Source organism: Convolutriloba macropyga, chromosome 13 (genome assembly GCF_964194025.1).
Source record: "Convolutriloba macropyga chromosome 13, txConMacr16.3, whole genome shotgun sequence".
NCBI lineage: Eukaryota > Metazoa > Xenacoelomorpha > Acoela > Convolutidae > Convolutriloba > Convolutriloba macropyga.
In genome coordinates this window covers 3,038,714-3,063,403 of record NC_134480.1, presented here as the reverse complement: position 1 = coordinate 3,063,403, position 24,690 = coordinate 3,038,714, and the positions used below count along the sequence as shown (strand labels likewise).

The following is a 24,690-nucleotide window of genomic DNA, read 5'->3' as shown; positions in this document are numbered from 1 at the left end:
TTGACTGCTTAATTGCTCAATAAACTATACATCTACGCAAAAAATAAATGCTTGATAAGAAATAGCCTTTACAAAAGTTTTCTTGCCTAGCATCGCTTTCCCATGGATGATGATAACTAGTAGAGAAATTTGTGTTTTCCTTTAAAAATTTTTTTGGCTCTGTTTTTCGAAAATTTGTTTTTCTAATTTCCAGCCCAAATGAATTACTTTGAATAATGATGCATTTGCCCCCCCCCCAATATTCTGTTGAAATGTGTTTTCCTTTGTGTAGCATGATAGCATTTCTCTATGTTTTTCGTGAGGAAGATTATTTTCCATCTTGTTCCAGTGCTGCTCAATTGACCTCTGCAGAAAATATAAGATAAAAGAACCTTAGCTAACTTAGAGACATTTGTGATTTTTTCCGATTATAAAGAAGTTTGAGAAAAACCGTCCAGTAAAAATATCCGTTTACACTATCCTTCAATGAATTGTAAACTAATTAGTTAACAACGCTTGATAATTATTGTTTAGATTTCAGTTTTTGCTAATAATGATGCTACTTGGTCTGTTATCATTGGTTCGATGCATTGATAAAACGATAATGTTGGAAAGAAGTAGAACTGTACAAACCCTGACATTATTGTAATTGACAATTTATCCACTTGTAGTGAAAATATTGATCTTAACGGATTCTTAAAATTTAAAACGATGGGTTCAAGTCGGAATTTGCTTCCCACTGTTTCAGCTCTCCATTGGATTTTGGGACTGACAAACCAGACGGTGCAGATTATGCGGAGAACCCACTCTATCCAGCTGCGTAAGTTACCCTTAAATGAACAACCCCTTACACGGGCTGAGGTGTTTTTTCAAACTTCCCCATGATCAGACCCATCGAAAAAAAAGATCAGCCTAGACTAGACTAGAGACTAGATCAGATTACACTAGATCAGATTAGACTATCCTGCAACTTCGAGGTTGTTCAGACCTCGTAACTTGGAGCTCGCAAACGTGTGGTCAGGTTTTTCGGATCTAATTTCGGTTTGGAATCTCAGTCTGGGTGATTGCTCCCAAACGAAGTGTTCTATGATCACACTTCGTTTGGGAGCGAGCAATCACCCAGGCTGAGATTCCAGACCGAAATTAGATCCGAAAAACCTGACCACACGCCTGCGAGCTCCAAGTTACGAGGTCTGAACAACATCAAAGTTGCAGGATAGTCTAATCAGATTGCACTTGAGTCTGTCAGAAGCCGATTCAAGCGCACTTCGAACGCACAAAATTTTGAGCGCGGTTGAGTTTGATCAGAGGATATTCCAGTCTGAGACGGTCTCATCTGCGACCCCCCTCCCGGGACAATTGGCTACAGATTAGAAACGTAATGAGGATTTCGATGACATTAAAAACAAAAATTTTCAAAAATTGTTGGAAAAGTGTTTAGTTATTTTTTTTCAAGCTTTAATCTTTTTTGCATCTCTTTAAAATTTACGTGACAATCAGGTTTTTCTAGTCGGAAAGAATATTGTGTAGCGTTCGACAAAAAAGGAGTCGTTGGTTTTATACAATTGAAAAAAAGTAAACAAATCTACACAATTTGAACAATCTTTTAATGAATTTCAGCATTTTTTTAAGCATTTTGTGGATAAAAATTTCACGAAGGTTTTTTCCAGCTGCCAAACATTCTGTTCTCTAGCGCTTTTGGTAAAAATAGTAAATTTACTGCAGGTCAACACCATAAATATCTACGTTTTGAATGTTTTATTGTTAAAAAAAACTTCGACCAAGTGAGTGAAAACTTTTGTTTTTAATCTGCTTGGCTCTTAATAGATATACTAATTTTGCGTTGATAACCTTTTAAGATTTATTTTGTTGCATTCGCCTACCTTCATGATTTTTTTAATTGCTCTTGAACGAAGTTCATTGCAATTATTGTGAACGTGTGTATCTTTTTTTGATGCAAACTTTTCGCTTGACAATTTTGACTTTTCGAGTGACTTTTACGCCCTTGACTTTTTGCTTTTCGCGTGATGTAAAATTCTCTTACATCTCTAAATTTCTAGCAGCTCAACTCAATTGGCGGCAATTTAATATTAAATGTCAAATGAAAAGTTTGCCGAAACTGGTGTCATTTTTACTTTAAATTATAATAGTGGTATATGTTAACCTCTAATGTGGTTATTTGAAGCCCACTATTGAACTTCTTAGTCCCATTTAGGCGTCCCCTCCCTCCCTCCTCCCTCCCCACTGAAGCAGGCTGAAATGTCTCTCAAAGTCCATTTCTAGGAAATTCGGGATCTTGATTTTAATTTGGACAAAGTTTTTTCGAATTCTAGCTCAAAATTTGTCGTGCTATCTTTTTTTCGGCACGCTTTGTCTGTATTTTCTGTTTTGCAGAAGAATATTTTTCCTATTTTGTTTGCTGATGCAGACGTAGCTCGCACGCTGTTTCCATTGGAAAAATTTTCAGTCTATTATGTCAATTGTCAATTAATTACACTATGAGTACTAAAAAACTACTCAGAAAGCACCAAAGGTGGTAAAAAGATTTTAAAAAATGATGTCTGGACCGTAAAACTGGGCATATTAATCTATTAATTTTCATAGGAGTAAATTGGTTTTGGCGAAAGTTTCTGAATTTGCATTTTATGATATACATTTTAGACCTGTTTTCGTCTAAACATCGGTCGGTGGTTCAGAGGCGGCAATATTTGCGGAAATCGAGCACTTCACATGTACTGTTTAATTTTTTTTTTTTTTTTTGGGGGGGGGGGGGGTTAATGTGATGGATGCCAATATTAATTAATCTATTTTATCCGTCTATTTTATCCAACTAAAACTGAAATAATACGGTTAACATGTTTTTCGATAAAACGCTACAGTTAACCTTATATTTTAGCAAAGAAAAACCGCAAACTATTAAATCAAATAACTGTTTTTGCTAGCAAATTTGAAACAAAAAAACTTGTCCAGCAAGTAACAATTAAATTAATCAGTTCTTGCTTAAGAAATGAAAAGAGAAAACGGCTAGAAAACGCTGCATAAATTTTCTGAAACACAAAAATCAATTTTACCCCTGGGTTGCTAAAAATGGCGTCACTTTTTTGCAGGAGGCCAACCAGTCTTAACATGGCAACAATTCCATCAGCCCAACTTGCCCCCCTCGCTCCCCCATCCTCCTACAAACCTCATTCACCCTCCAAACCACTCGGAGCTCCCAGCAACATCGGAACCCCCTTGAGGTTCCCTCCCAAACCGCAACAGCCCCCACCCCACTTGAAATTACCCCCAGGGTTCCGACAGTCGATGGGACTTCAACTTTCGCCATTCACACCCCCGAAAGACGAACGGAACTTTGGTTTCGTCCAGTCTGGCGACGTTGCAAGTCCTGAACCCGACGTTGTTGATGGCGATGACGAAGATGATGTTCCGATTTCGAGGCCGATGAATTTGGTCAAGCCTGAAAATGAGCAAGAGTTGAACTCGCCGACTGCGTTTATCGATCTGGCTGCTAAGTTTAGTTAAGTTGCAACACAAAAAAGGTTATTTGAGCCGTTTCCTTTTTAAACTATCTGTGTGCAACAGTTCGTATTATGAGATATGTTTCGCCATTTTTTCCTGTGGCGATTTCTGAATTACGCCGCTGTTTTTCATTCAGTAGTTATTTCTTAATCAGGCCGTTTTTCTGTAATTATTTCTGAATTTTTCGGTTATTTCTCAATAGCGCCGTTTTTTCAGTAATGGTTATTTTTTAATTAAGCCGCAACTAAGCATTAACAGTCACAGGGCTATTCAGTGAATTCGAAATACTTCAATCACGACCGTTTTAAATTTTTTCGAAAGAAATTCGAATTTTAATTAAAAAATATTTTATTCATGAAACAATGAGTAAAAAAGGAAACGGTCTCAATTTTATTTGCGTTCTCCAGATTATGATAGTGCTTGTTTAAAGGAGGGCAAAATTTGTTGCTTCGATGTTCGCTGTAAATGATTGTCAATGCTGTTCAAAAATACCAAAAAAGGTTTAGTTTTACTGAAAGAAATTGAGTTGAATTTTGATTCACATGAAAAAAGTCACACTTTATTTTCACACTCTTATTTGTGCCTATTTTTCGGGTTTTTACCATTATAGCCCCCCAGCTTAGCGGTCATATAATGTGTAGCCCCCCGCCCTTACCCATTACCGTTAATAATTCATAAAGGTTCGGGCTATAATTTCTTGGGGGGGGGGTCGGGGGTGTCTATAATCGGAAAGACCCAATTTTTCAATCTATCGTGCGCTATTTGAAAATGATGCTATTTCAAAAAACATATCTATCTATATTTTCTTAGTTTAACTTTTAACAGAATGCCGAATATAATTCACAGTCAAGTCAGGTCGTTTTTCAATTTTTCGAAGTAGTTGCTAGGAATGGGTGAAGAGTATTGGAGGAGGCTCTTGTTTAATCAATAATTTCGGTGGATAGAATTGAAAAAAAACAGCAGCCGGGAAAACGTGCTGTAGTTTGTCCCTTGAAAAAACTGAAGAACGGAAGGAATGAATCGACATTTATTTCCTCGCAAACAAAGTGTGGACCTTTCTCGTTTGTGCCCCCCCCCTGTCAAATTTGAACGTTTCTCTTCCACAATCTTTCAAAATATTGCAAGATAATTATTCTTCTTGCGAGAATCTTTCAAGACAACCATTCAACCTCCATTCATTTATGCAAATTGTAACGGCTGCTCTCCTATCAAAGTCAAGGAAAACTTTACACCGCCCCGTTCGTTTCAGCGGTTTCAAATCTGTCCGCATATTGTGTTTTTAGAGTTAACTTTTGTGAACTGTATTATCCGCTATACTGTAGAATACTGTTGCATTACTTGTTGCTCAATTACTCCTGAAAACTAATTGCTCAGCTTTTCTGTATAACAAACTTGTTTCTCTCAGAATAACAAAATAATTCAAGTTGAAACAATCAATTTTTGCTCGAGTTATGGTTAATAACTTAAGTTATAATTCGAAAATGCAAAATCTCCTATGTTCAGCTCTAGGTAACTGTCCTAGCTACTGGTTAGGGCGAATTATTTCCGTCTCCGATTTCTTAATATTTTCGTAGAGTTTTTCCCGATAATCAAAGTTAGAAAAAATTTTCAAATGTAAGAACTTTTGCACTTTGTGCTTTTCAGTACAATAAATTGCTCAATAACGCAATTTGTGAACTGACTTTATGCTTTGCACAAAGTTCCTCTTACTTAGAAATTTGTTCCTCAGAAATAAAGTTTTGAAAATATCAAATTTAATTCCTTTTTCACAAGTCAAAGTTAAGTTGAAACTGTACAATCACTAATATGATCTTCAAAAACAAGACACTAAAACAAGTAATTCACCGCTCAAGAACGTGTGCTTCGATACGCACTGTATGTCAGTTTAAAAAGACTAAATTAACACTGATTTTTGGTAATCTTTCAAGCCCTTTTTATGCTGCTAGTCACGTGGATTTACATGTCAAATTCAACTGTTGATTGGTTGAAGATGATAATGTCGACAGAATGTAAACACTTTTCCATAATGTCACTTTTTCAGTGTAAATTTGATGTCATGGGAAGTGTGTTAACCATGCAGAAGTTTTGTTGAATATTCTTTATCAATAACAGGTTGATTCGCAATCCAATCGCAAAGAATCTGATGCAATAGTATTTAGTCGTAGTATTGTTTTGCTGGTGGTTGAGGTAGTTCGAGTTTGAGTTTCACTTCATGTATGACAATTGTGTACTAATTATAGTTGCTAAATACGAATGTTGAACAAAATGAACAAATCCGTACGGCTTCAGTAGAATGTAGCATTAAATTTTGCTTGTCATGCTATTCTAGCTTTGAGGCTTGAAATGGCCTTGAAGCGTTAATCAATTTGGTTATTGAGTTAGTAAGCTCAGCCACAACATCGCCCGCCATGTGATATTTTACGAAAACATCTTTTCCAGTTATTACTGGGGCGAGCTTCTCTACTGGTCTCTTGTACACTCCGTCGTTCGTCTGAAAATATCGCTGATCGAATCGCACCGTCAGACCCATCGATGGTCTTCGTAACTCGACCTAGATTTTAATATTCACGCTTATCGCTGTCTTCGGTCAAGCAAACAAGATCGCCTTCTTTAAGGATTTTGTTCGACGTAGATGATTGACATTTTTGTCCATTATTCAGAGTTGGCAGCTATTCTTTCCGAAATCTGTCCCATATGAGATTTGCATATGCTTGGGTTTGTCGAAAGAGCTTTCGATGGTCAACAAATTTACAAGTTCTTCTGCGCATGGTAGATAGGGTAAGCAAACAATCCTTTTGCCAAGCAAGAAGTGATTGGTGGTCAATGCTATTAAGTCATGAGCATCTGAACTGACTGGAGTCAACGGTTTTGCATTCAAAGTCTGCTCAACAACTTACACCGTTGTAGAAGGAACGTCCTCGGTGACTGATCTGTTCCCTAACACTGCATACATTGCTTTCTTGCAACTTCTCACCAACCGTTCCAATACTCCTCCGAAGTGAGGTGCTGCAGGTGGGTTGAACTTCCATCTGATTCCTCGTTGAACTAGATGTTCGATCCCTTCTTTGTTTCATGCCGCAACGTACTTTGAAAATTTTCTTTCAGCTCCAACGAAGTTTGTCCCGTTGTCACTGAGGATTGTACTTGGTTTGCCTTTTCGCGCAATAAATGTCACTTTTGGATTGAGACAATTTTCGGTGTCCAACTTGGGTAGCTCTTCTATGTGCACTGCTCTCATAGTCAGATACGTGAAAAGACAACACCATCGCGTTTCATTTCTTCACCCAATCTTCACAATGAAAGGGCCAAAGTAGTAAAATCCAACATTTGTAAAGGCTGTTGAAGTATCTAACTGCTCTTCGGGTAGATCTGCCATTACTGGTGCTATCGTTTGTGCTCTGCCTTTTCGTCTGGTAACACATTTGTTCATGATTGATCTTAAGGCGTTCCGTATGCCTAGGATCCACATCTTCTGCTGAACAATGTTTCTTATATGCTCAGTGCTTTTGTGTTGATTGTCCTTGTTCTCGTTTCGCTAGAATAATTCAACCGCGTGATGTTTTCAATGTAACAGTATGGGATGCTTTGCATTGAAGTCCAACTGACTTTCGCCTGTTCTGCATTGGGCTCGAATAAGGCCTTCTTCATCAAGGAAAGGTGAGGATTGTAGGATTCTGCTGTTTTTTGGCATTTCCTTTTCAGCTTTGAGAGCTTTCATCTCATCACCAAACTGTCCCTGCTGTAGTAGTTTGAAGATTGTTGCTTTTGCATTTTCCTTTTCTCCAATGCTGACTACGAGTGTTGCTGGTTTGTGTTTGTTCAATGCTCGCTGCACTCATACCACTGTATTCACTAGTCTGTTGAAGTTACTGAATCGTTCCCACTGAATAACAGCTTTCTTCTATTCTCGGTGCCACTCTGCTTTTTCCAGTGACAAATGCTAGGTCAGCTGAGTATTATGTTGGCTGTGAGCGTAGGTAGGCTACTGCACACATCGTGTCCTCAGATGCGTCAGCAAACAGGTGAAGTTTGGTTTTATGCCTCTCTCTGTTGAAGTACCCTCTATCGATGCTTGTTTCAGCTACAATTGGAAGTTGTTCTTTCCTTCTCAGGAATTCTCCTTCATCACCAGGCTCCCCTTAATATCCCAATGTTGCCCCTTTTTTTGTTCAGATGCTTTTCAGAAGTCGTCTCATGTGAACATTGAACTGATCAAACAATCCGATCGGGTGGAATACTGAAGATACCAAAAGACAAAATCTTCCTCTGGGTTTTAGGTGCTTCAAATTCCTTGTTTGTACCTCTGCATACTTGAAGACTGTCATCAATAGCGGTTCATTGTTTTTTTTCCAGCACTGAGGATCCCTCTGTATTGGGTTCCACTTCAACTTGCTTCGGGTTGCTGATTGACTTCAAGTCTTCAAAAGCATCGTTGTTGCTTTTCCACTTCTTTTTCAGTTCAAATCCTTGTCGTGAGAGAAGAGGTTGTAGTTGATTGAAGACTTCAATAGCTTCTTCCGGGTTTTCTACTGAATTGATGAAATCGTCCATGTAGAAGTTGTTTTTTATTGCCTTTACTGCAATCGTATACTCTTTTTCGTTGTCCAGTCCCACTCGCTTGAGCGCATAGTTTATAGTTTGCACAAGTTGGAGAACTCTTTGCTCCAAACACGCAACGCTGATATTCGTATATCTGAACAGGTTCATAAGTCCTTGGAAAGAACCTCAAGCCATAAGAACCTCAAGCAACTTCTATCCTGTTCGGGAACTTGCACTTGTAGAAACATCGATTCGATATCAGCTGTTAGGGCTGCTGGTCCTTCACGAAATCTGAATATTGATCCATTCAACCCACGTAGCAGATTAGGCCCTGCTAGTAGCTTGTCATATAAGCATGCTTCTTTGTACTTTGATGCAGCATTGCAAACACGACTTACTTTGCCAGGCTTTTTCGGGTTTAGCACTGGATGGTGTGGCAAATACCATTCCTTCCCGAAAGTGCCTTTCACTTGGAACCCGTTCAATATCTTTACGAATGCCTTTTCTGCATCTGTATCTATTGACTGTTGATAAAAATTCTTCAGGTTTGGGTCCCCTTGGAATCTTCGCTCCAGTGAGTAAAGCTGACCCAAGGCTGAGCTGAAGTTGTTCGGTAGGTTTGTCTCTGCTTCACTCCACAGCATTCCCACTTCGTACCGCTCGCCTGTGAACTTCGTCGTACTCTCTAGCATCTTCTGTGCCTGCAGTTCCTTCTTTGACTGACAAACGACGCTGATTTTGGAAGCATAGGTTTCTATGTCCCACCAGGTTTGGATATTCTCAGCCACTTTCACATCTTCGGTGAGAGCAAAATGACAAACATTTTGTCTTCTTTTGCCCATCTTAGGTCCGCTGACTACCCATCCTAGCTCTGTTAGAACAGCGAAAGCTTCAATTCGTTTTCCTATCTTGTGGTCCAATGGGCTTTGTAGCTCATAAGCATATTGACCAAGGATGATGCCAACTTCCATCAAGTTGAAGCCGTTGTTGGGTAGAACACTCAAGTGATTGAAGCTTTGCTTCAGCTTGATGTAGTTGTAGTTTGTGATTCCCAAGGATATTGACGGGTGTGCAAACGCTTCGATTGATTGCACCTTTGAATGCAGTCCCATTATTTTTAGAGGAACGTTTTCTGTCCTTTGTTCCATGTATGCCAGCTATGTTGAGCGCCACATCGGTGCCCTGGGCTCGTAACTTCTTTTGCACACCTTGATCGATGAATGAAACCTTTGATCCACTATCGAGGAAAGCTTATGTGTTCAGCCTGTTGCCAACGCTCTGTATTGAGACAGGAACTATTCGAAGAAAGCTAGTAGGTTGATTGTTGCTGCGCTCACGTTTACTGCTTGATTGCGCTCGTCCATTTGGTTTTCCGAGTGTAGCAGTTGTGCTTCTTGATGCATCCATTGATACCGCACGCAATGACTTTACAATCTTTGATTGCATGTCCTTTGCCTAGACATCCGTAACATAAGTGTTGCTTCCTCACTGCTGCTTACCGATCATTCACAATCAAGTTCCTGAATAATGGACAGTTGCAAATTGTATGAGTGCCATCAGTTAGCTTACAATGATCAATTTGCATTTGCTTCATTTCCTTCATACTTGAACTAGCACTGAAGTTCGATGTTTTTGAGAACCGTTTGTCTCTATTTGTGCCTCTTCGGTCTTCTTCTCTTCGCTCTCCTTTGAAAGCTGAAAACTTTTCGTGCACGAATGCTATCCTAGATAGCCGTTTTTCAAACATAATTTGATCAGGCCAATCTTAATCATTATCATCAACATAGAACCACCACTTCTCTCTGAGAACCATACACAGTGTCGAGCTTGATTGCAGAGCACCAATCAGCTTGTACTCTTTGAACACATTCTCAAAGTTCGAAACAATATTTGAGAAACTGATCAGACCTGTTGAGTCGTGTGGTTTCATCTGACTTGCTTTGCGAAGACTCTCCAGTTGTGCATCAATGATTACATTAGGCCTTCCAAACTTCCTCTCCAGAATGCTCCATGCAGCACCATAGAACTGTCCAGAATAGCCCATTCCAGAGATTGCTGACCTTGCCTTGCCTGTCAGTAGAGTCTTTAGATGGCTCATCTTCTCTGAGTCTGATATTGGGCGTTGATCCACTCTAGCAATGAACATACTAGACCACTCCGGCCATTCGAGGGGGTTTACGTCGAAGTTGTTCAAGTTCAGCTTTGATAGGCTACTGCTACCTGCATACCCACTATTGTATCGTAGTACATCCGCTCTGGGGGATACGTCATTGTCTTCAGCACTTGAGGAACGGTATCGTGAACTGCCATATCGCGAGGAGTGACTCTGCTTGTTCACTTCAGTGGTTGTTTCGAAGCGAGATGTTGATCATTCTGGTGTTAGAAGGTTGTCGATCCTACTGGACCAGTGTGAGACATTTCTCTTCTTTAGGTTCGAGTTGATGGGGGTGATTTGTCTCGAGCACTAGTTGATTGCGAACGGGCATCATAATTCTCTAATGCTGTTGTTTTCTCTTTGAGCTCTATCTCACGCTCTTCCTCCAGCTGTTGATGCTGGGTTTCCAGTTCCTTCATTTGCATTTCCAGCTCTAGTTTCCTCCGCTTGAACCGTGCCTGTTCCAGTCGCATCTTGGTGTTAAAATCGATATCGAATTTCTTGATAATTTCCTCTCGCCTTTGCTTTGCTGAAGATGTTTCCGAAACATTCTCCGTATCTTGGCCACTTGCTATTGCTCCATTTTGCACTCTTTGAGCATTTGGGTTGTCCGTCGGTAGTTGTTGTTAATCTCGATTTCGTTCACTGCTTGGGTTGCGTTGACTTGCTCTGCATTTATTGCTGGTTGGTTGCGTGCCTTTGCTTATATATGCAACCAATGATAGTCCAAACTTGCTTTGCACTTTCTTGCTTCTTTCAGATGTTCTTGAACAAAATTAGCTCGATAGGGCATAAGTCTCAACGCTGCTGTTGCTTGTGTCTTTCTTGTCTCCAGATGGTGAACAGTTTGTTGGTAGAGGATATTTAGTTTGTTGGCTCGATCTGAATCTTCAATTATTTTGTAGCCAATCCCTGTTTTAGTGTTAACTTCTACAAAATATTAGAAACTCTTGTCGTACCTTTGAGCTGTTGATGGAAGCTCCTCTCTGCTGGTTGTGCTCGATTGGCTGGGTTGCCGTTGTTTGCTTTGCCTGTTCCTTTTAAACGAGGTCAACTCTTCAACGTGTTTTGTGAATTGCACTCGCTGTTGGAGTTGAGCTTAAGGAATAACAAAATGCGTAGGACGAAAACTATTACTGTGTTCTATTTTTATCCGGATTATCCAACCCCCTAGCAAAAGAAACTGTGTATAGCAAATCAGAAACAACCACGTATTCTACGTCAGCAGAAAAATTGTTAACAAACTGAACAAAAAAAGAACTCATAACAATCTCAATATCTTGGCAGCCTAGCAACTCGAGCTAGCACATAAACTCAGCAATAAAAATTGTTGAAATAATATAGTCTTGAGCAGTATATATGTTACTGCGTCTTGTAAAAACCCAAACACTTGAGCAGTATAGCTGTTAAATTGATACTGTGTCTTGATAAAAAAAATTTGTCTTGAGCAATATTATATCAAATATTGTGCCTTGTATCGAAAACGTCTCGAGCAGTGAATTCAATTTTCTGTGTCCTGATTTCCAGTCTTCAACTCGTGAGTACTCTGCGAAAATCGCAACACACACACACCTAGGATTAAGTTAGAAACCAATTTTCATAACACTTCTTAGGCATATATTTTTGCCTTGGATTTGTTTCATCAAAACGATTGAATTGGTAAACATATAGAAATCCCGTATTGTGTGATCTGTGGACCCAGTTCGATTGAGAAAAAATCCAAAACTAAGTTAATTAAATTAGTTAAAGCAACGTTAAGTACAGCAGAGCGGATATACAATTACAAAAGCAAACTGCATAAACGAAGTATCTGGACAGATTTTGTTACCACTCAGAAAGAACTGGGCGGTGTAAAACTTTCTTTGTGAAGAGCAGCCGTTACATTTGGTCCGCTGACCCGGACAGTGGAATAAACTGCTGTCCAACCCAACAGTCGAAGTGACGAAGTCATCGACGAACGAGAACAAATTCAACAGGCAATTCAAGACGCAAAGCCAATTAGGCAAAGTGCATTAGAAGTTGAATAGCAAGGCTTAAATAAAGCAAATAAATAAAAGTACTGTAGAGATTCAAGCTGCAGTCCCAAAGTACAAACGAAGTGACTCCGTCACAGATTCAATACATTTTGCATAGACAGATTAGCAACTGCCAAAAACAACTCGAAGCAAAAACTCAGGAGGGCCAGGAGCGAATCAAAAGCAACGAAAGACCAAGCAAACTCAAGACCATCCGTCAACAGGTACTGAAGCTTGACGACTCTTTTCGCATTTTTCTTCTGAAGCAAGCAAATCTTCTTCGTGATCCCGAATTGTTTGAGGGTTAGGAACCCGAACGACTAAACTTCTTATAAACATTAAACGCAGAGTGGTTGCCGTATATACACGGAGAAACAAACGTGACAGATCAACAGAATCAAACTGTTCAATTGAGAAGCGATGCAGAACCAACTGCCGTGAAGATTTCATAGTCTGTTGAAGGAGTTTCTCAACGAACTGTTGAAAATAGAAACCCAAACAAAGACCTTGATTTAAAGGCCTCCTCTGATAAACGAGCTAAAAAAGCAGAAAAACTTGCGGCTTTAGAGAAACACTTTGCAGCAAAAATGAGGTTGAAGAAAATTGAATTCGAATTGAAAAGGAAAGAGCTTGAAATGGAGATGCAACTTTTTGAAGAAGAAGGTGCACTGAAACTGGAATACGAGAAAGAAGCTCTTGACGAAAGAGCATCAGATTCTGATGAAAATACAGCCCCTAGTATTCGAAGTAGATCACCATTCAATTGGAAAACCCCGAAGAACAAAGATGTTTCCGGTTGGCTCGATAACTCGAATAAATTCTCCAACTTGCACGATTATATGTTCGAGCGTGCGAAAACCAGGATCGACAACATCCCAGGGTAAGCTTCAATCGCGAAGGTGTACTTAAGTCACAGTCACCAAGTGGAGAGCGTGCCAGCGCATCCTGGGAAAAAGACAAGTTTAAGCGTGTTAAACCAAGCAGTAGTAGTCAACTAACTAAGTTGAAGTTGAGTTCATTCGACGGAAACCCCCTAGAGTGGCCGGAGTGGTCGAATATGTTCAAAGCAACGGTTCATCATCGCGATATACTTGACTCAGATAAAATGAGCCACTTGAAAACATTGTTGACAGGTAAAGCAAAGTCAGCTATAACAGGAATGGGCTACTCAAGCGTAAGAACTCCTGTGATCGAAGTTTGGGCGACCTTACCAAATTGTCGACGCTCAGCTTAACATATTGCGCAAATAACAACCAATTCGAATGCACGACTCAACGGCTATAATTAATTACTCAATAACAATCAGCAACCTAGTTAATGTACTGAAGCAATACAATTATGAGGGCGACCTGCATTCAAGTTTAACACTGCAAGTGGCAATTGAAAAACTGCCCCCAAACTTGAAAGAAAAGTGGTTTTTCTTCGTTGACGAGTGTCAAGAAGATATACCTGATCTCACTCTCCTTGAAAAATGGTTAGCTCGAATGGCTTTTGTCCATGAAGGAATGCCATCAACCAAGAGCGACCGAAAGGAAGATGATCGACCAAACGCTAACAAGGAAAAACGATTCTCAAAATCGTCAAATATTAGTGCCAGTTCGAATGCGAACGAAACGAAGCAAATGCAAAACAACAACTGTCTTGGGCTGGCACTACTAGCGGCTGGCACTCATAAAATATGGAACTGTCCAATTTTTAAGCGTATGATTGTCACCGATCGCTATGCGGCAGCGAGAAAAGAACACTTATGTTATGGTTGTCTAGGGAAAGGGCATGCAATCAAAGATTGTAAAGTCCACCCGTGCGGTATAAAAGGATGTACCAAAAAGCACAACAGACTGCTACACTCAGAAAACCAAATAGACGAGGGTAGTCACGCAGTTAATGTAAGCGCAGCAACAATCAACCAGAGTAACCAAGTGACTAGTTTTCTTCAAATAATTCCGGTATCGGTTCATAGGGGTGGTAACTGGTTGACTACCTACGCTTTCCTCGATAAAGGGTCAACAGTATCATTCATCGATCAAAGTGTCAAGGATCAACTACAAGCCAAAGGCACGGATGTTACCTTGAACATAGCTGGCATACATGGGACGCACAATTTGAGGACAGAAAACGTTCCTATCACAATAAAGGGACTACATTCAAAGGTGCATTCAATTGAAGCGTTTGCACACTCATCAATCTCGTTTGGAGACACAACATATGATTACAAGGAACCGAAGAACAACTTCAGACACCTGAATGTTCTCACTAACAGAACATTCAACCTGATGGAATTAGGCATCATACTTGGACAAGATGCCTACGAAATTCAACGTCCATTGGACTATAAGATTGGAACACGAAGTGAGCCTTTCGCCGTCTTAACAGAATTAGGATGGGTAGTCACTGGTCCCATGACGGGCAAGCAAAGTCAAAATATTTGTCATTTTGCCTTCACAGAAGATGTGAAAGTGACAGAAAATATCCAATCATGGTGGGACATAGAAACTTATGCTTCCAAAATAAATGTTGTAAGTCAATCAAAGAAAAAGCAACAAACTCAGAAGTTTCTAGAGAGCACAACAAATTTTACAGGCGAGCGGTACGAAGTGGGCACGCTCTGAAATGAAACGGAACCCAATATTCCAAACAATTTCAGCTCAACCCTTGGTCAGTTCTACTCACTGGAACGAAGATTCCAACGTGACCCATATTTAAAAGAATTGTATCAACAGTCAATTGATACAGATGTGGAAAAGGGATTTGTGAAGATCTTTGGTAAATCGGAAGTCAAAGGCAATTTCGGAAGGGAATGGTATTTGCCACACCATCCAGTACTAAACCCCAACAAACCGGGTAAAGTTCGCCGTGTTTGCAACGCTGCAGCAAAATACAGGGACGTATGCCTAAATGACAAGCTCTTAGCCGGACCTGATCTACTACACGGTTTGATCGAAATAATATTCAGATTTCGAGAAGGAACAATAGCCCTAACCGCAGATATTGGATCAATGTTTCTGCAAGTGCAAGTTCGTGAACAGGATAAAAGCTGCTTGAGATCCTGTGGCGACCAACAATGAACGAACCTGTGCAAATTTACGAGTATCAACGTCATGTTTTTGGAGCAAAGTGTTCACCAACATGTGCCAACTACGCTCTGAAGCGAGTAGCCAACGATAACGAGGACGAGTTCCCAATTGCAGCAAAAACAATCCAAAATGACTTCTATGTGGACGATTTTATCAAGTCAGTCGAAACACCTGAGGAAGCAATCAAGGTTTTCGAACAACTTCAACCTCTTCTCTCAAAACCTGGATTTGAACTGAAGAAGTGGATCACCAACAGCGACATGGTAACCAACGCAATCCCAGAGGATTTGAGATCTATCAGCAATATAAAGCAGGTTGAAGTAGAACCCAGCAAGGAAGGTTCACCGTGCTTGGACTTCAGTGGACGATTTTCGATGGTAGTCTACAGGTTTGTAAAGGTAGAAGCAAAGAAGCTGAGACCCCAATCACCCAAAGGAAGATCTTAACTCTAGTTTCTTCAGTGTTTGATCCTCTTGGACTGTTAGCACCATTCAGTGTTCATATGAGACGACTCCTGAAAAGCATCTGGAAAAAAATGGACAACATTGGGACAAGTCATTGGAACCTCACGAAGAAGAGGAGTTTCTGAAATGGAAAGACCAGCTCCCAGAAGTAGCAGAAACCAGCTTTGATAGAAGGTACTTCAGCACAGCCAAGGACAAATGGGAACTTCATGTGTTTGTCGACGCATCTGAAGACACAATGTGCGCAGTGTCATACCTACGTTCAAAGCCCAAAAAATACTCAGCAGACTTAGCATTTGTAATCGGAAAGTGCAGAGTTGCACCGATTCGACACCTTTTCATACCACGCTTGGCACTACAAGCAGCAGTGATGGCGGTGAGACTTAAAGAACATATAGTGAAGGAACACGAAACGAAGATTCACAGTTGCAACTTAAGGTCACACTCCACTACTGTTCTGCAATGGATTCATAGCTCCCTCCGTAAGAAACAGGTGTTTGTTGCAAACAGAGTGGCTGAGATTTTGGAAACAACTAATGTTTCACAGTGGAATCATGTGAGTGGCATTAACAATCCAGCTGACATTGGGACACGAGCGATCAATGTTGACGAACTTAAGAGAAGTGAATGGCTCACTGGGCCGGCCTGGTTGAAGCAACGAGAAAACGAATGGCCTGTACAGGTGAATTTAACATTTGCTTCAGACGAATAAAACAACCAAATGGTCTTCTCAACAAAGGTTGAAGATAAGAAGCTGATCATTCAGTGGGAACGATTCAGCAATTTCAATCGACTTGTAAATACAATGGCATACGTACAGCGTGTATTTAGAAAACAAAAACCGGCAACGAAAACACTAAGTGTTGAAGAAAGAGAGGGTGCACAAGCAAGCATCTTCAGACTACTGCAGCAAGAACAGTTTACTGAAGAGATGAAATCGCCTATGGCTGAAAAAGAAATTCTAAAAAACAACAAAATTCTCCAGTTTTTACCATTCATAGTCAAGCAAGGACTTATTCGTGCTCAAGGCAGAATAGGTAAAAGTCAATTGAACTTCGAAACCAAGCCTCCAACACTGTTGCATTGGAAGCACCATGTAGTTGAATTATTCTTGCGAAATGAACATAAGAATAGTCATCACGAAGGTACTGAATATGTCAGAAACATAGTTCAGCAGAAATTCTGGATCCTAGGCATACGAAATGCTTTGAGATCGATCAAAAACAAATGCATTAGATGTCGAAAGGGAAGAGCCCAAGCAAAGCCACCAGTAATGGCAGATCTACCTGAAGAACGATTAGTCGCATCAACAGTGTTTTCGAATGTGGGCGTACACTATTTCGGAACATTCACAGTAAAGATTGATCGAAAAAACGAAAAGCGTTGGTGCTGTCTATTCACATGCCTTACTGTACGAGCGGTACAAATAGAGATTGTACCAAAACTAGACACTGATTATTGTCTGAATGCAATTATGCGATTCCTTGCTCGAAGAGGCAAACCGGTCAAAATGATTAGCGATAACGGGACAAACCTCATTGGAGCTGAAAAAGAACTGGCAGAGTACATAGCAGCATGGAACAGGGTGCAAATTGAAGAACATCTGATTCAACAGGAAATCAGATGAAAGTTCAACTCACCTGCAGCACCACACTATAGAGGAGTGTGGGAAAGACTGTTTAGTGGTTGCAAGAAGGCAATCGATCAGTCACGGAAGATGTTCTGTCGACCACGATGTGTTTAGTTGAACAAACGTTGAATGCTAGACCGCTGACGCCGGTCAGTTCTGATGCTACGGATTTAGAAGCTATTACTCCGAACCATTTCCTACTTGGCAACAAGAGCCTTTGTTTGCCGTATCTATCAGTTGCAGAGCAATTTGTTGATCATAGAAAGCTCTTCCGACAAACAAGCTTACGCAGACCTCATCTGGGACAGATTCCGCAAAGAGTAGTTGCCAACGTTGAATAGTCGGAAGAAATGGCAGACCACAACGGACAGAAGTCTTCAGCGGCGTGATCTTGTGTGGTTAGTGGAAAACAGTGACAAACGTGGATATTACAATCTGGGTCGAATAACCGAAACCTTTGAAGGTTCTGACGGAGAGATTCGATCAGCGAAAATCCGAAGGAAAGGTGGATTCTACAAGAGGCCAGTAGTGAAGCTCGCTCCAGTACTACCAACTGGCGATGTTGTTTTCACGAAGGAAAACAGGGCCGGCGGTGTTGGAGCTGAGCTTAAGGAATAACAAAATGCGTAGAACGAAAACTATTACTTTGTTCTATTTTATCCGGGTTATCCATCCCCCTAGCGAGGAAATTGTGTATAGCAAATCAGAAACAGCCACGTATTCCACGTCAGCAAAAAATTGCTAACGAACTGAACAAAAAACTCATAACAATCTCAATATCTTGTCAGCCTAGCAACTCGAGTTAGCACATAAACTCAGCAATAAAAATTGTTGAAATAACATAGTCTTGAGCAGTATATGTGTTACTGCGTCTTGCAAAAACCCAAACACTTGAGCAGTATAAATGTTAATTGATACTGTGTCTTGATAACAAATATTTGTCTTGAGCAATTTTATATCAAATATTGTGTCTTGTATCGAAAACGTCTCGAGCAGGGAACTCAATTTTCTGTGTCCTGATTTCCAGTCTTCAACTCGTGAGTACTCTGCGAAAATCGCAACACACACACACACCTAGGATTAAGTTAGAAACCAATTTTCATAACACGTCTTAGGCATATATTTTTGCCTAAGATTTGTTTCATCAAAACGATTGAACTGGTAAACATAAAGAGATCCCGTATTGTGTGATCTGTCGACCCAGTTCGATTGAGAAAAAATCCAAAACTAAGTTAGATAAATTAGTTAATGCAAAGGTAAGTACAGCAGAGCGGATATACAGTTGCAAAAACGAACTGCATAAACAAAGTATCTGGACGGATTTTGTAACCACTCAGAACGAACTGGGCGGTGGAAAACTTTCTTTGTGAAACACAAGGAGAGCAGCCGCTACACTCGCACCTTTCGCTCTGCCTCATTGGCGTTGCGCTGATGATTCGTTTGATTTTATTTGGGGGTGCCTTCGGCAATCTCTTCACAGATCGAACAGCAGTTTGACTTTCACTGTCCGGATCGGTGGACCAAATGTAACAGCTGCTCGTCTATCAAAGTCAAGGAAAACTTTACACCGCCCAGTTCGTTTCAGCGGTTTCAAATCTGTCCGGATATTGTGTTTTTAGAGTTAACTTTTGTGAACTGTATTATCTGCTATACTGTAGAATGCCGTTGTTTTACTTGTCGCTCAATTATTCCTGAAAAATAATTGCTTATTTTTGCTGTATAACACACTTAATTCTCTCAGAATAACAAAATAATTCAAGTTGAAACAATCAATTTTTGCTCGAGTTATTTTTAATAACTCAAGTTATAATTCGAAAATGAAAAATATCCTATGTTCAGCTCTAGGATACTGTCCTAGTTATTGTTTAGGGCAAAAAAGTCCAACTCCAATTTCTTAAAACTTTCGGAGAGTTTTTCCCGATAATCAAAGTTAACAAATGTGAGAATTTTTGCACTTTGTGGTTTTCAGTACATTAAACTGTTCAATAACGCAACTTGTGAATTTAACTAGGCTTCGTCAATGCCATTAAGAGAAACTGATTTTATGCTTTGCCCAAAGTTTCTCTTACTTAGGAACTTCGTTCCTCAGAAAGAAAGTTTTGAAACTATCAAAGTTTATTCCCTTTTCACAAGTCAAAGTTAAGTTGAAACTGTACAATCAATAATATGATCTACAGAAACAAGACACGATAACAAGTAGTTTACCGCTCAAATAATTGTGCTTCAATACGCACTGTATGTCAGTTTAATAAGACAAAATTAACGAGTTTCAACCGATTTTTGGTAGTTTTTCAAGCTCCTTTTATATTGCTAGTGACGTGGGTTTACTTGTCATATTCAACTGTTGATTGGTTGAAGATGATAATGTCGACAAAACATAAACACTTTTCCATAACCTCATTTTTTCAGTGTAAATTTGATGTCATGGGAAATTTGTTAACCATGTGGAAGTTTTGTCGAAAATTTGTATCAATAACAGGTTGATTCGCAATCCAACCGCAAAGAATCTGATGCAATACTGTTAAGTCGTAGTATTGTTTTGGTGGTTGAGGTAGTTCGAGTTTGGGTTTCACTTCATGTATGACAATTGTGTACTAAAAATAGTTGCTAAATATGAATGTTGAACAAAATGAACAAATCCTTATGGCTTCAGTAGAATGTAGCATTAAGTTTCGCTTGTCACGCTATTCTAGCTTTGAGGTTTTAAATGGCCTTGAAGCGTAATTCAATTTGGTTTTTGAGTTATTAAGCTCAGCCACAACACAAATAATTGGATCAAGCCCGGTCAAGACCAGCATGAGAAGAGTACTCTGCTTCTCAATACATTTTTTTTAATGTAAAAATTTTGAAACCAACACAGCATCAATTTTGATTTTTGTATGAGAATAAAAATAGTAAACGAAAAATAGCAGTGAAATGAGGAAATTTGTTAGCAAATAAAGAAAATAATGGTAACAACTAATAATAAAAATCAAAAACTTTTCTGAAGGAATTTCAAAATTTGTGTTTGAAGAGCTCTAATTGCAACGCCCTCAAAATTAAGGGAACAAGGACTCCAGAAACTTTGAAAATTTTCTATTCGTGTTCATAGTGCTAAACAGAACAGCAACGTTTTTGCTTAGCATGCTGAAATTAAGATGTTAAAAACACAACAACACAAAGTAATTTTGTTTCAAATTATCCTCTTAAAATACAAGCAACTATATATCGGACAAATTCTGGGCAAAATGAAATACAATGCGCCTATAACATCCAATGATCAGAACTCGACCAGAACAATTTGCAAGAATCTTGCGAGATAAGCTTTTATCTTGCAAGATCTTACAAGATTGCCATCCTCTTGCAATATCTTAAAAAATAATTATTTTTCGCAAGAAGCTTGCACAAAAAACAACTGGTTTCGTCTAGCCAAAGCGTAGTGACTGCATAGTATTTGCACCCCCAGAAGCAGATGCCATCTTTTTACATGATGATTCACAATGTAATGGCACGGGCGTGATCTTTATATGAGGGAGCATGAAGTACTGGTTGAACAAACGGAAAAACTCCCAAAATGTATAGTAATATATTGGAGCCACCCTGGTTTGCTTGATTATTCCGACCCCACTTGTGGGGGGAGGAACTATAGTCAAATGGGTTTTTTTGTTCAGACAATTTTGGCCGATTGATACATTCATCGTAGAGTGGTATTAATAAAACCTCGTCCGCCATAGAATTCGAAATAAAAAAGATTTTTTTGAAATTCTTTTTTTTTCGATTAGTTATCGAGGATTGAAATTTTGTGTGAACAATTGATGTTTGTCGTGATTTTGTTCTCTTTTAGTGTACTTTTTCTTAAAATTAACATTTTTTCCGGTAAAAATAGTAATTCAAAAATATATTTCAATCCACAAAATATACCAATTTTTTATTCCTTAAAGAAGAAAGAGTATATAAAACTAGCTAGTTCTGGTCTCATAGGGACGTTTACTATTAAAAAAATTCGAATTCTATTTGAGAGCTTATTTTTTTAGACAACTTTTCATATTTTTTTTTGCTTTTTAAAGTCACCTAGAGATAATTTACTTTTCATGAACAAGTATTCGTTTTCAAGGAATTGCTCATTTTTTTGAAATGTTTTCGTAATTTTATTTGAAATTTTGATTTCTTTTTGAGGTTAAACTTAACTTTATGATTCCCCTGGTATAAACTCGTTGACTTAAAATACTATAAGTTATGTGATAAGCATTAAATGAACCTATCTAATGCTTGTTGGACAGCTAATGGCTGTTAAGACTTTAAAAATAAATTTTCAAATTTTTCTTTTAATTTTAACAAATCATAACATTATTTTCGTGAACTTTTAGCCCGTCTTGGTAATGACAGGTCAATCCTCCTTCCTCTTGCAACTAAATTTAATCTGGTTGGGTTTTTATCTTCTAACTATTGGTTATACGACTCTTCAATGCCACAAAATTTCAAAAAATTTCTTAAAAATTCAATTATTTAATTTTATCACATTATCCTAATATTGAGTGCTTCCTTTGGCTTCAAGAAGATGTTCAATGGATCAAAGATAAAATTTTCAAGGAGAATTGTATGGTTTGAATGGCTCCGACGCTTTTTTCTCGTTCTTGCCTACTGAATTTTTTGTTTTTGCCTGTTTTTGTTTTTGTTTTCTTAGTCATAAGACTTATCGTGATGTGTTATTAAATACCTATGCTCAACAAACATACTTGGTCTCCTGTTGAGGCAACTTGTTTTATTGAATTCTTTGAAGGCTATTGAATTTAATGCCTGTTAAGACTTCAAAAAAAACTCGAAAATTTTTTTCTTAACCAATTTCAAGCCTATAATCATGAACTGTAAGTCAGACTCAGTAATGAAAGCCTCCCTCAATTCTACCTCAACCAAAAATTCTCTAGTTAGCTGTTTTATCTGTTGATTTCATGACTTGGATGCTTTAGGTTTCATAAATTTTTTAAAAAATTTTTGAGACTTTTTTTGTAATTTTTGGTCATTTTTGCAATCTTAAAACATTATCCTAATTTTGATAGTTCCTATTAGCTTAGAGAAGACTTTCAATGGATCATAAATAAATTTTTCAGAGGAAAACTTATGGTTTAATTGGCTGCGACACTTTCTTGTAGCACTTTCCTACTGAATTTTTGGTTTTCGCCTATATTTGTTTTTTTTTCATAGTCATAAGACTGTTTTATTGTTTACCTATACATAACAAACTTCCAAGTTGTTCCTTCGAGACAAATTTTTTTTGGCTACTGTTGAATGCTATTAAATTTAATGGCGTTGAAACTACGGGTTTTCTCAAAAATTTCGTTGTTTTATTGTGTTTGTTCAAATTTGTTGATATTGAAATCATTTTGTTAAAAAAAAAATAATCCCAATGTTGTTAAAAAATTATTTGAAAATAAACAACTTTTTACCGAAAATTTTATTTTTCAATGGTCTGGACACTTTTCGCGCTCAATTTTTTTTTGAGTCTGCTGTTTTTGCCTGCTTTTTTATTCTTTAGATGTAAAATGCTGGCATGTCTCGTAGGCTTGTAACGGAGGTTTCTGGGGCCTGAATATCAGTTTATAGCCAATAGTATAAAAGTTTATGAAAATATACATTCATCATACAAATAATTTTCAAACTTTTCAGTTATTGTTGTTTTTCTCGTCAACTTGTAACTTATTCTCATCATTGAGAGGTCCCATTCAATTCCTTCTATTTCATAATTTAGCATGTCTACTGTCACATTTTAACATGTCTACTGATAACATTTCGTAACTGATGTTTGGTTTGTTGGACATTATGCGTCTTTATAACAGTTTTGTGAGTGGTGTGGTTGTGTTTTTTTCTCTTCTTTCTGCACATTCGCGTAATAATAGATCAAATGATTTTCAAATGGGGCTTAAATGAACTTATTGAAACTTTCAATATAATTTTAGCTGAATTAGAGTCAACAAAAACTGAAACTAGAGTACTTAATGTTCAGATAATAGCTAATGAATTTAATGGCCTCAGTAATTTGTGTTTTCGCAAGTCGTTTGTAATTTTTTGAATTTTTCTGAATCTTTGGTCCGTTCCTTTGACATAGTCTAACCAAAAAGAAGTCCCATTGGTTTCATAATGACCTTTCAGCAAAGTTATCAATAATTAATTCTTTATCAGATAACGTTTTAAGTCTTCGAAATTATTTGGTTTGAAAAATGTTGATTGATTTTGAACTTCGCCTGATTATTTCTTCTTTTTTATCAGCTTGTTACCAAATCTCATTAGGGAAAATTTCCATCTGCTGAATAGTTAAGAAAGAGTAAATTTGTGTAGTTATGGTTTGATCTGGTCGCATTTTGACGTTGTTACTAGGTGCTTTAAAATTTAGATATTGAGTTTTTGCCGTGAAATTTTTGTTTTTGCATGTTTGTTTTTTTTCGAGTAGTCTTTTTAATGGCAGATGTCCAGAGTGCTGCAATGAGACTGTCATACATCATAAATTAATTTAGTGCAGTAAACTTATCATACGATGTACTTAATTTTATTTAGTGTACCTATTCCTGAGGGGCATGTGCATAAGTCATTATTTTTTCACATGCTAGTCTGTTGCTCCCATTTTCCCACAACGGGAAAATTAGTGTTCACATTTTGTTATGACTTCTGGAATACCAGTTGCCTTATTCTTCATTCTCTTAGTTTTGCACTTCGCGTACAGTTGCTCAATTTAACTTGTTCTTCATTAACTGTCTTTACAAATCGAGTAAAGTAAACAATTAGTCCTTAAGCGATTCGCTAAGCGGATTCATTTGGAAACTGTGTAAAGCGCACTCGCCGCGCAAGTAGGACATAGAACATAAACACAACTCGCGACTCAAGATCAACTACGCAACTCAACTCGCGTACGACATGGCGCAGCCAGCAGCTCAAAAACGAACCCCACTTGGCATTGAGCCATTTTGGGATAAACCTAGTGTAGACCCGCCACTGAAATGGGAAAAGTGGCAGATGCAGGCCAAGTTAGCTCTTCTTGCGAAGGAAAGTATCCCAATAGACACTTTGTTGGAACCAAAACCTGAAACAGTGCAACTACCAATTGAACCGATCTATGAGGTTACGATAACGGGATCATCGGCACAATCGGAGCGGGAAAGATTGGCGAGGAGCGCTCAATCAAAAATGAACTGGGAAAACCGGTGCCAGAGACAACTGGAGATAGGAATAATGTGCGGAGACAAGCCATGGGCACAGGCCGATCGAAAGACTGTGTCAATGCTATATCTCAGTTTGGGCACTGAAGGACGTCGAATTGTCTGTAGTCAAAACCCACATCTCAAGA

The 24,690-nt window shown here is 38.6% G+C and overlaps 1 protein-coding gene across 10 annotated transcripts in view; it reads left to right on the top strand.

Annotated features, from left to right (window-relative positions):
- The window catches only part of LOC142351842 (uncharacterized), a 213,226-nt gene extending 209,676 nt beyond the window's left edge, over nt 1-3,550 (top strand). For 9 of the 10 annotated variants that reach the window (XM_075404059.1, XM_075404063.1, XM_075404065.1 and 6 more), the window contains 2 exons: nt 728-799; nt 3,087-3,550. In XM_075404059.1, the coding sequence (XP_075260174.1) occupies nt 728-799; nt 3,087-3,501 (487 nt within the window). In that variant the 3' untranslated portion in view covers nt 3,502-3,550. The remainder of the gene's footprint in view (nt 1-727; nt 800-3,086) is intronic. The other variant, XR_012760972.1, reaches the window with a different exon arrangement.
- Nucleotides 3,551-24,690: the final 21,140 nt, after the last annotated feature.